The sequence below is a fragment of the Sinocyclocheilus anshuiensis genome, unplaced genomic scaffold (genome assembly GCF_001515605.1).
Source record: "Sinocyclocheilus anshuiensis isolate Anshui unplaced genomic scaffold, SAMN03320099.WGS_v1.1 scaffold394, whole genome shotgun sequence".
Lineage (NCBI taxonomy): Eukaryota > Metazoa > Chordata > Actinopteri > Cypriniformes > Cyprinidae > Sinocyclocheilus > Sinocyclocheilus anshuiensis.
The window spans coordinates 714647-726477 of record NW_015542343.1 but is presented as its reverse complement, the minus strand read 5'-3'; the positions used below and the strand labels follow the sequence as shown (position 1 = coordinate 726477).

General features: G+C 33.7%; 1 protein-coding gene across 1 annotated transcript in view; it reads right to left on the bottom strand.

Moving 5' to 3' along the window:
- Window positions 1–5655: 5655 nt before the first annotated feature.
- cog3 (component of oligomeric golgi complex 3) overlaps window positions 5656–11831 on the bottom strand; it is a 35074-nt gene continuing 28898 nt past the window's right edge. Inside the window, exons 20-22 of the mRNA XM_016489780.1 lie at window positions 11325–11510; window positions 10473–10571; window positions 5656–6921 (exon numbers count right to left, since the gene is read on the bottom strand). Coding sequence (XP_016345266.1) covers window positions 6895–6921; window positions 10473–10571; window positions 11325–11510 — 312 coding nt within the window. The 3' untranslated portion in view covers window positions 5656–6894. The remainder of the gene's footprint in view (window positions 6922–10472; window positions 10572–11324; window positions 11511–11831) is intronic.

Here is an 11831-nt window from a genome sequence, read left to right as displayed (position 1 = left end):
GCCGGATCGGCTTTCACCGTGGACGAAGCGGAGTCCAGCCCGGGGTCGTTACATGTGGTTGCCGCAAGCCCACCGGACACTCCTTCGTCGAATCCGCCGCCTCTGCTCACTCTAGTCCGCCGGCTGTTCCTCACTTTATCCCCCGGCCTCTGCTCACTCAAGGCCACCGTGTGTGACGCTGTGTTTCGTTGTGAAAGCGAAACTACTTTGTTTGGCCCGCATAAACATTTCATTACACCAAATACACAAAATAATGTTCTTTTTAGCAGCATCATATGACCCCTTTAATACATGAGCAGAGTAAGAACATATGAGAGCCGAGGTGTTTCAAACATACGAGCACAGTTCAGATGAATGATAAAGTTTACCCTCTTTAACTTTGTTGTTCTGCTGTTTTGTGTTCATCTGCTTCTCCCATTTGCTCTTTTTACATTGACTATCACTCTATATAGACTAATAAAATCAGGTACAACAATTTCTCAAATATTTATTACATTAATTTAGCTCAGGACTTCGGAGCGGGTTTGCGAATCAATTGATTCAGATCTGAACTTCGGAGCGGGCTCGTGAACCAATTCGCGAATTGAAGGAATGTCAAAGTCACAATCTGAAATGATGGTTCGCGAATCATTATTCAGATGGGACTTCGGAGCTCGGACCGTGACTCATTTGATTTAGAACGGAACGTTGGAGTGGGTTCGCAAATCTTTGATTCATATCGGAACAGGTTCGTGAATCATTTGATTTAGATCAGAACTTCGGAGCGGGTTTGCGAATCTTTTGATTCAGATCGGAACTTTTGATTCAGATCGGAACTTTGGAGCGGGTTTGCAAATCTTTTGATTCAGATCGGAACTTTGGAGTGGGTTTTCAAATCTTTTGATTCAGATCGGAATTCGGAGCGGGTTCGCAAATCTTTTGATTCAGATCAGAATTCGGAGTGGGTTCGCAAATCTTTTGATTCAGATCGGAACTTTGGAGCGGATTCGCAAATCTTTTGATTCAGATCGGAACTTTGGAGCGGGTACGCAAATCTTTTGATTCAGATCGGAACTTTGGAGCGGGTTTGCAAATCTTTTGATTCAGATCGGAACTTCGGAGTAGGTTCGCGAATCATTTAATTCAGATCTGAACTTCGGAGGGGTTTGCGAATCTTTTGATTCAGATCGGAACTTCAGAGCGGGTTCGCATATCTTTGATTCATATCGGAACAATCAGAGCAGGTTCGTGAATCATTCGATTTAGATCAGAACTTCGGAGTGGGTTCACGAATCATTCCACAAATTTAATGATTCGCGATCCGCACTCTAAAGTCCTGATTTGAAATGATGGTTCGTGAATCATTATTCAGATGGGACTTCGGAGCATGGATCGCAAATCGTTTGATTTAGATCGGAACTTCGGAGCGAGTTTGCGAATCTTTTGGTTCAGTTCGAAACTTCGGAATTGATTCGCAAATCTTTTGATTCAGATCGGAACTTATGACATGTAAGACAAAAATAATGTTTTCGGACATGAAAGCATATATGTTATCTTTAGTTTTGGTGTAAATTACTCGCTAAACGTTAAACTGCTAATAATGTAAGCCACGGGGAGACTGTAGACGGCTGTGATTCATTGTGTTGCATTAATAGAAAGCCAACACCAAACCATTAAGACAGTACAGTTATAAAAAACAAAAAGAAAAAAGAGAAAGTATACACAAATACAAATCCCTTCAGAAAATTTACCATGGTTTTATTAAAGTAAAAGTGTAGTAACCATGTTTTTTTAGTAAAATCAGTTTTACTACAAATACCATGGTTAAACTATGGTTTTCACTGCTTTAGGATTAACAGAACTTTGAATAGTTTCCATGTACTTTTCTAGATCAACTTTGAATAAAGAAAAGAGATTTAGATCCAGATTTTTATGTATGTGAAATTTAGATAGCATTGCCAAACAAGTGAATGAATCTTCCTCAGATAAGACAAAAACAGCAATTCACTTCAGTGTCTGATTTATATCATAATCCATAAGATTTTTGTGAAATTTGGAGAAACTCATTAATCTGTTGTTTGAGCTCTTCATATTTAAGGAGATAACTATAGATTTCAAAGTCGGACATTGCTTGTTATGATTTTTTTTGGTGTAGAATTTGGTAGAGATGCTGTGACATGTCCCAACCAATATCCAGCCACTACTAAATTATCCCTAGCAATAATTTTGCTCAAACAATGAAATGTCTGTTGTCTGCCGTTATGTCCCCACATATATTTGCTTGCACTTCTGCATTCATTTCAGTACAGTTTTGGTTCGCCTATGGATGTCCAAAGTAAAATCGAGCCGTGCAACAAACCCAGATGAGACTCAAGTTTGATTCAAACACAAATCCTCTGCAAATAATATTCCATCTTCTTTTATTCCAATCAGACTTTGAAGAGACTAAGCTTGTGTCCTTCAGCCGTCTGCTGCGCTGGAGTTACAGCTGTGGCTGCTGATTTATATAATCTGGAGGGGGATCTCAGCGCTTTGAAGGTTCATGCAAAGCATACAGAACGTCAGACCTTCAGCCACACACACGTTCAGGTCCATCCAACCATTCCTCCGGCCTTGAGAAGCTCCATCAGTTCACATTCAGCATCACAGACCGATGAAATCACTCCAGACTCGATCCACTGAAGGACAGCAAACTCCTCTTACATCAGAGAATAATGGCACTCAAGACATTTAACTTCAATTAATGTAAAAATACAAATATGTTGCATGACATTCACTGTTGAAATACTACAGTAAAAACCTGTTGGTTAACAGTAGGCTTTCTTAAAATATATAATAAAAAGCTGTAATAGATCTAATTGGGCATTTCATGTCATTTTACAGCAAAATACTGCTAAAATGTAGTTTGTTATACTGTTAACTAAAAGTATTTAAATTGAAATAGAATAAAATATAATCAGATTTTTTTTTTGCAATTTATACCAGTGCTGTTATTGTTAACTAAAACTATTAAAAATATTGTTGTTAATTGAAATAAACCTGAAATGAAATAAAATATATATTAGACTTAAACTTGAAATAAATTAGACATGTTAATAAAATATTTAAAAAACAAACTTTATTTCAGCTAGTTGCCAAGGCAACATTTCTAATTTCATTCAGTTTAACTTTGTGTACTAAAATAACTAAAACTGTAATAACATTATTAAAATATAAAGTAGGATTAAAATAAAAGTATTAGATTTAAAATTATATTACTTACATTTGAAAAAAATAGACATGGTAATAAAATATAAAAAACAACAACAAAAACTTTATTTCATTTAGTTGCTAAAGCAACATTTCTCATTTTCATTCAGTTTAACTTGATGTACTTAACTAAAACTATAATAAAATTAATAAAAATGTAGCTTAAAATAAAAAAGTTAACTGAAATGAAATAAAATGTATTAAATAACAAAAAAAGCGATTATCAGTGAATAAAAGCTTAAATTTGATCTGTTCCTCACACGACGCAATCAGAGGCATCGTGCTATTCTGTCAAGTTGGAACAAATCAGAACTATTCTTGGTGAATTATTCCTTTAAATGGTCTAAAATAGGCTGATTTAATATTAAACAAAAACAACTAATTAACAGCAGTCACAAACTAAACTAGTGAGCCAGAAGCACCGCAGTTGTGTCAATAAAAATAGCACTTTCTGCAATGCCATGAGAGCTTATCTGGATCTCTTCAGTCAGCAGATGATTTCCAGCGTTTTTCCCTCCATGCATGTAAACACAGGCTGATTTCCAGTAAGGATGTGGTCAGAGATGCCAGTGCAGGAGTGGACAGCTGTTACTCAGAGCTCAGGTGACACATCACAGACCTGAAGAAGCGGAGCGAGTGACAAAATCACTGCTGAACTGCGGAAGTAGAGGATACATTTCTGGAGAAATGAAGTGTAGCGTTTGTCCGTCCATAACTCGTTTCTTCTCGTCCCGTGATCTTCTGGTCTACAGATGTGGCTCAGGTTTCAATGCATGTCTGTTCATGGGACTTTTAGTTTTCACCTCTTTTGTGGTCCAGCAGGTGAAAATGGTGCGTCTGATCACTTTCTCCAGTGTTTTTACAGTTAAGCTAAAACCATAAAAAACTTGTTGCTTGAAATAAAATGAATGTTAAATGAAATAACAGAAATTTTAAACAAAACATTAAAAAAAAAAACGAAATGAAAATTAGAAATGTTGCCTCAGCAACTAGCTGAAATAAAACTTGACGTACTAAAATAACTAAAACTGAAATAAAAATGAATAAAAACTACATAAACATAAAAAAAAATGTGTAAATGTCAAAAACACAAAATTGAAATTTAAAATTGAAAAAGGAACATATAAAAAATGGTGCATTGGATCACTTTCTTTATTATAGTTAACTGAAACTTAAACTAGAACCATTAAAAAAGCCGCAACTGAAATAAAATTATAAATATAAAAAAAAACTATATAAAAATATGTATTTAACATAATAAACTAATTTTATATCAGCTATAGTTGTCAATGCAATATTTCTAATTTTCATTTAGTTTAACTTGATGTACTAAAATGACAAACTGAAATAAAAACTAATTAAAAGAAACTATATAGACATACTTTAAAAATGTACTTTAACTTAAAACGAAAAAGGAATTTATTAAATGTATTACTAAAATACTACTACTCGTGACTCGCTTTTTGCGGTTTATTTTCTTTATTATTTGTTATTTATATTTTAGTTTGTAATTCTTTTTGTTTTTAATTTATTATTTTGCTAAAATGAGCTTAAGCAACATAATTCGTGAACATTGTGAACAATCCACTTAAATGTGTAAAATTGACTGTAATCATTTTGTGTTGGGACTACATCCTCCCTTTATGATCATGAACATAATGCCATTTTTACTTATTATCTGACAGAGAAACGTTCAACAAAACAATTAAGATAGTTGTATTGTAATTGCATAGAGACGATTTACTTAATTTAACCAAACTGCTTTTTGAGCATACGATTTGATGAATCATTCACGTTTTTAATACTTAGTGTTTCATAACATTTCTAATATCACTATAAGCAATAATAGTAAACACTACAACTATGAAAATGCCAAAGAAAAGTCTATATAATGCTGCCTTCTGCTGGAAATATATATTATCTGGTGCATTCACATCAGCACGAAGACGATTACTCAAACTGAATGCAGAAACGTTCACATTTTTAACATAACATTTTAGTTTTCTATCCTGTTTGCCCTTCAAGCATGTTTAATGCAGTCTGCTTTACAGAATTATTAGTTACATAAATCAGCATCGGCTACTGTAGCGCATTATTGCAGTTAAAGGTTAGGAATGAAAGGAGTCCAGAACGTGTTGAAGTTCTTCTCTTCAGCTGCGAGGTTGAAGGGCAGAGAGTTGAGCTCTTACTGAATCAAGGGAAATGCCATTCCCAGAATGCACCAGAAAATGAAGATTTATGCTGGCCCTAAAGCAGCACCGTTCAAAAAAAAAAAAAAAAAAAAAAAATATGAAATTTCTGCAAATTGGGATTTACAAATTAAATTTGAAAAATTGGAATCCCCAATCTATGCCCCTTTAAAAAAAAAAAAAAAAAAAAAAAGATATGAAATTTGACCAAAGAGCTAATTTTTATAAAGGTTTTAATCAAGGTTTAATGGGCTAGATCTCATTTCCACGTTGTGAAGCTTCTTGAGTTCTTGGAGAATTTGTGAATACATGTGTGCATTTATTTAGATTTAATAAACCTTCAGCTTTAGTTATGAATTCATCACAATCACTCCAACAGAACGAAACAGAAAAGGGTCATTCGTGTCAAACAGGAAGCCAATCTTATATCAAACTTATAGAATTATGTATAAAAAAGCCCCAAAAGTGAGGATGTTTTTGACAGAAGATGACCTAAACTCCCAAAATGCAACTGAAGCTCCCAGAACGAAGGAAGAAAACTAGAAAATGCATTAGCCTGATGCATACAGGGGAACTTCCAAGAAATAATTCAGCTTAATATAAAAATTATGTTATTATTAACTCACTCTCATATCATTCCAAACCTGCATGGATGTTTAAAAAGATATTACAGCTTGGAATATAATGCACAAGTCATATGGATGCTTTATGGGTTTTTTGGACTATAAACATGCATGTAAAAGAGCTGCATGAACATTCTTCAAACAATCCTCTTTTGTGTTCATCAGAAAAAAAAAAAATGGTAGCATGCAGGTTTTAAAAGAATAATCCATCCGAAGATTAAATTTGTCATCGTTTATTCACCTCTGATGTTTCCAAACCTGTATGAAGACAAAAGAAGGTAAAAGGGAGCCGAAAGTATTTGGTGATCACAGTATCTTCTTTTGTGTTCAGGGTTTGCAAACAGGTTGGGAATGGCGTGATTGCAGAATTGTAATTTTTGGGTGAACTGTCCCTTTAAATGACACGAGAGTGACTGAATAATAACAGAATTCACATCTCTCAGTGAAATATTCCTTTAAAAATAATAATAAATATGTTATGCACATCATTTCCCTCACCTGTACAGTTATTTGCTCTCATATCAATCTAGTTCTGCTCTTTTATCCTTGAGAAATCTGCCTCAGACACACAGCGCCCCCTAGCGGATCATGTGTTTGTGACTGAGCTCACACCTTCAGCACAGATGCAGTTTCATTTCAATCTGTACAAACTGATTTCGTATCAATGCTAAACAGAAGAACCGGATCAAGCACCTGCAGGGGAGCGTCTTTCGTGTGTTCAGTGTCTGTCTTTAGATATAAAGACGTGTTTATCTCCAGAATCTTCTGGAAGGTTTGGGAATAATCTCTGACTCTTTTCCCAACACTGACGTGGTCCGAGTGTGGAAGAACTTCACTGTTCACTGAGTCCAGAGCTATTTCACAGACAGCAGCAGATTTATCTAGATGGCGGGAGACAAAGAAAGATTCAATTTACATCATACAAATGTACTTATTTGACCTGATTATAAAATGGATATTTACAGCTCTCCTAGCTAACAGGAAACATTCTCAGAAAGATTCTCTCAAAATTATGAACGGATTTTCTTCAGTAACGCTAACAGAACGCTCGTTTAGAGTTATCTTGTCTTTCATAACGTTCTCTAAACAATAACATTATTTATACATCATTTTCTCTAAAAGTTTTGAAAGTTCTCCCAGTAACATTAGTAGAATGTTCGTTCAAAGTCTTTAAAGGTCACACATATTTTACACCTTTCTGGAGTTTTATTTTAAGTCTTGATGTCCTTAAGAATATATATTTGCGGTATAAGTACCAAAAACCATCTCAATATATTTTTACAGCTCCTCTCTCAGGAGCTCTGCTGAGAACAGGTCGATTTTGGCCTGTCTAATTAATATTCATGAGCCTCTCTTCTGATTGGCCTGTTGTTTTCTGAGTGACACACGGCCAGGCCAACCACAGGTAACTAGGGTCAGCGACGTCACACCCTCCACAGCTACTTTATGCAGGCTGTGTGAATTTTACTGTGGACTGACTGTTTTGAATCTTATATGGTAGTTACATAGCACCTAGACCTCAGTTATCATGAACAAAGCCAGGAAATTTCAGTTTTGACAATATGGGACCTTTAACAATGTTCTCAAAATGTTACCGCAAAAACATTATTTATACATCATTTTCTCTAAAAGTTATGAAAATTTTCCCAGTAACATTAGTAGAATGTTCGTTCAAAGTCTTTAACAATGTTCTCAAAACGTTACCGTAGAAACATTATTTATACATAATTTTCTCTAAAAGTTATGAAAATTTTCCCAGTAACATTAGTAGAACACTCATTATAAGTTATCTGATCTTTAATAATAATAATAATAATAACAATGTTCTCAAAGCGTTAGCACAAAAACATTTATACATCGCTCATGGAAAATTTTTCTTAAACATTTTAATTGGATGTTGGTCTAATGTTTTTTAAACTTTACTACTGTTCAGAGTAACATTCCCAAAATGTTTGCAAAATGATAAAATGGAATATTCCCTTAACGTTTAATAATGTTATCTAAACGTTAGTACAAAAAGTTATAAACATTCGTCCAGTAACGTTCGTTCAAAATTATCTGGTTTTTAATAATGTTCTCAAAACGTTACCGCAAAAACATTATTTATACATCATATTCTCTCAAAGTTACAATTGATAATGGAATATTTTCCTGAAACATTTTAGTTGGACGTTCATCTAACATTTTTTAAACTTTACTACTAGCTAGTTACTGTTCAGAGAACACTCAAAAGTAACATTCCCATGTTTGCAAAATGATAAAATGGAATATTCCCTAAATGTTTAATAATGTTCTCTAAACGTTAGTACAAAAGGTTATAAACATTCGTCCAGTAACGTTAATGGAATGTTTGTTCAAAATTATCTGGTTTTTAATAATGTTCTCAAAACGTTACCGCAAAAACATTATTTATACATTGTTCAAGGAACATTTTTCTTAAAAGTTATGAACAAAAATGTTTCTAGTGTTGGCGCCAATAGAGTTTGATCCCGTCGCCCCTCTCTCCCCCACTTCGCTTCACGTCTACATACTATCCTATCCTAATAAGGGCAAAAAACGCCAAAAATAAATCTAAAAAAAATAAACTTTTTCTAGTAACGTTAATAGAATGTTCATTCTAAGTTATCTGGTCTACAATAATAACGTTCTCAAAACGTCAGCACAAAAACATTTATCTGGGGGTTTGGCTAAAGGAGAGTGGGACGGTGGGCGGTGCTCGGGGGGGGGTGACTGAAGGCGGTGACGGGGTAGTTCTGACGTCAACTTTTTACGGAAGTCACAACGATTCGTGAAAAATCACAGCTACTTTATGCAGGCTGTGTGCATTTTACTGTGGACTGACTGTTTTGAATCTTATATGGTAGTTACATAGCACCTAGACCTCAGTTATCATGAACAAAGCCAGGAAATTTCAGTTTTGACAATATGGGACCTTTAACAATGTTCTCAAAATGTTACCGCAAAAACATTATTTATACATCATTTTCTCTAAAAGTTATGAAAATTTTCCCAGTAACATTAGTAGAACACTCATTATAAGTTATCTGATCTTTAATAATAATAATAATAATAACAATGTTCTCAAAGCGTTAGCACAAAAACATTTATACATCGCTCATGGAAAATTTTTCTTAAACATTTTAATTGGATGTTGGTCTAATGTTTTTTAAACTTTACTACTGTTCAGAGTAACATTCCCAAAATGTTTGCAAAATGATAAAATGGAATATTCCCTTAACGTTTAATAATGTTATCTAAACGTTAGTACAAAAAGTTATAAACATTCGTCCAGTAACGTTCGTTCAAAATTATCTGGTTTTTAATAATGTTCTCAAAACGTTACCGCAAAAACATTATTTATACATCATATTCTCTCAAAGTTACAATTGATAATGGAATATTTTCCTGAAACATTTTAGTTGGACGTTCATCTAACATTTTTTAAACTTTACTACTAGCTAGTTACTGTTCAGAGAACACTCAAAAGTAACATTCCCATGTTTGCAAAATGATAAAATGGAATATTCCCTAAATGTTTAATAATGTTCTCTAAACGTTAGTACAAAAGGTTATAAACATTCGTCCAGTAACGTTAATGGAATGTTTGTTCAAAATTATCTGGTTTTTAATAATGTTCTCAAAACGTTACCGCAAAAACATTATTTATACATTGTTCAAGGAACATTTTTCTTAAAAGTTATGAACAAAAATGTTTCTAGTGTTGGCGCCAATAGAGTTTGATCCCGTCGCCCCTCTCTCCCCCACTTCGCTTCACGTCTACATACTATCCTATCCTAATAAGGGCAAAAAACGCCAAAAATAAATCTAAAAAAAATAAATAAACTTTTTCTAGTAACGTTAATAGAATGTTCATTCTAAGTTATCTGGTCTACAATAATAACGTTCTCAAAACGTCAGCACAAAAACATTTATACATTGTTCATGGAACATTTTTCTGAAACATTTTAGTTGGACGTTTGTCGAACCTTTTTTAAACGTTACTATTTACTGGCTTCAAATGGTTCAGTGAACTTTCAAATGTAACATTCCCAAAATGTTTAATAATGTTCTCTAAACGTTAGTACAAAATCATCTCTCAAAGTTACAAACAAACATGCATCCTGTAACGCGAGTAGAACGTTCCCTCAAAGTTATCTGATCTTTGATAACGTTCTCTAAACGTTTTTACTATCTAGTTGGTACTAACTAGTTACTACTAATTAGACGGATCTTAGAAAACTCAAAAGTAACATTTCTACAATGTTTGCGAAATGATAAAATGGAACGTTCCCTTACTGTTTTCTCTCATGTTCACACAACCAAAAAATGTAATGTTTTGAATGTTATTTAGAAGTAACATTTTCATAACTTGATGGGAACGTTGGAAAAACATTCTCTGAATATATTTGTGTTAGCGGGGTGTGATAAGCACCTGTTCCATGGAGGGACATGCGATGATCTGCAGGTCTTCGCCGCTGTACTCCTCCTGCAGTAACGCATGCAGTCTCTGGAACACCTGCTGGACGTTGTTCTGAAACAGCATAAGATTGACTGGATATCATTATCCTGCTGGGTGAGTATTGCATTATGGGCAATTGACTCTTTGCTTAGCTCCGCCTTAAAAAGTTAATGACTGATCCTACCTTAGCAACCGTTGCTATTTACCATTCTATAAGACAAACGTTTTGCGCTTTCTCCAAACATCCTATCAGTGTGTTTGGAAGCTTTTAAACTGGATTTTCAGGCTGAAAACGGTGTTGTTATTGTTAACTAAGACCAAAAACTAAAAATACCAAAAAAAAATACATTAATTGAAATACATTAAATGTTAACGGAAATAAAATAGAATACAGAGAAAAAAACAAATTAAACGAAAACGAGAAGTTTTGCTGTCACAACTAACTAAAATAAAATAAGTACTAAAATTACTAAAATACTAAAATCTTAAAAAAACAACTAAAACACCCAACAAAACTACTAAAAGTTATGAATTCAAATATTAATAAATACTAATATCATCATTACACTCAAATAACAAATGAATAAGTACTACTTTTCTTTTTAATAAATACTAAGATAGTACAGTAATGATACTGAAACTCTACAGTGTATTTCTATGGGATGTTCTGTACAGCTTGACTGTGTCAGTAACCAAAGGGAGCAAAGTTTAGCAAAAGGTCAGTAAAAACACAGACTTGATTACATAATTAGTATTTTATGATTAGGTTTAAGAAATACAGACTTATAAACAATACTAAGAAAAGAAGACAGGCATGATACTCACCCTGACGGGCTTGAACAGGATGAACTCTGTGTCCTTATTGGCCAGATATAAAGACAAGCTCTGTAAGGTGATGGGCAGCTTGGTTTTCAGTATGCGATAGGTGGCCATCACAATGTCATTAATTTTGGCTAAAAGTACAGAAAACACATTCTCATTAACAAGTGCAAAAACCTCAAAACAACACACCTAGTCATACGTCTCTGTTTGTGAAAATAATTTCTGCCTCGTTATGGTGTGATTGCATGAATACTACAAAGTCTGTCAAAAATATGTGCGGGTTATATTTCACCCCAAAATTGAAAAAACAAAAAACAAAACGAAAAAAAAAACAATGAAAATGAAGCATACTGTATTTTCTGGACTAACAAGATTTTCTAAGCACATTTTCACACTAAATTATCATTAGTGTAAAGCTGAAAATGTAAAAAAAAATAATTTTTATATTGGTAGTATCTAGTGCCTTAAATTCATTCTAATTAAAAAAAAAAAATTAACAACAAAATCATA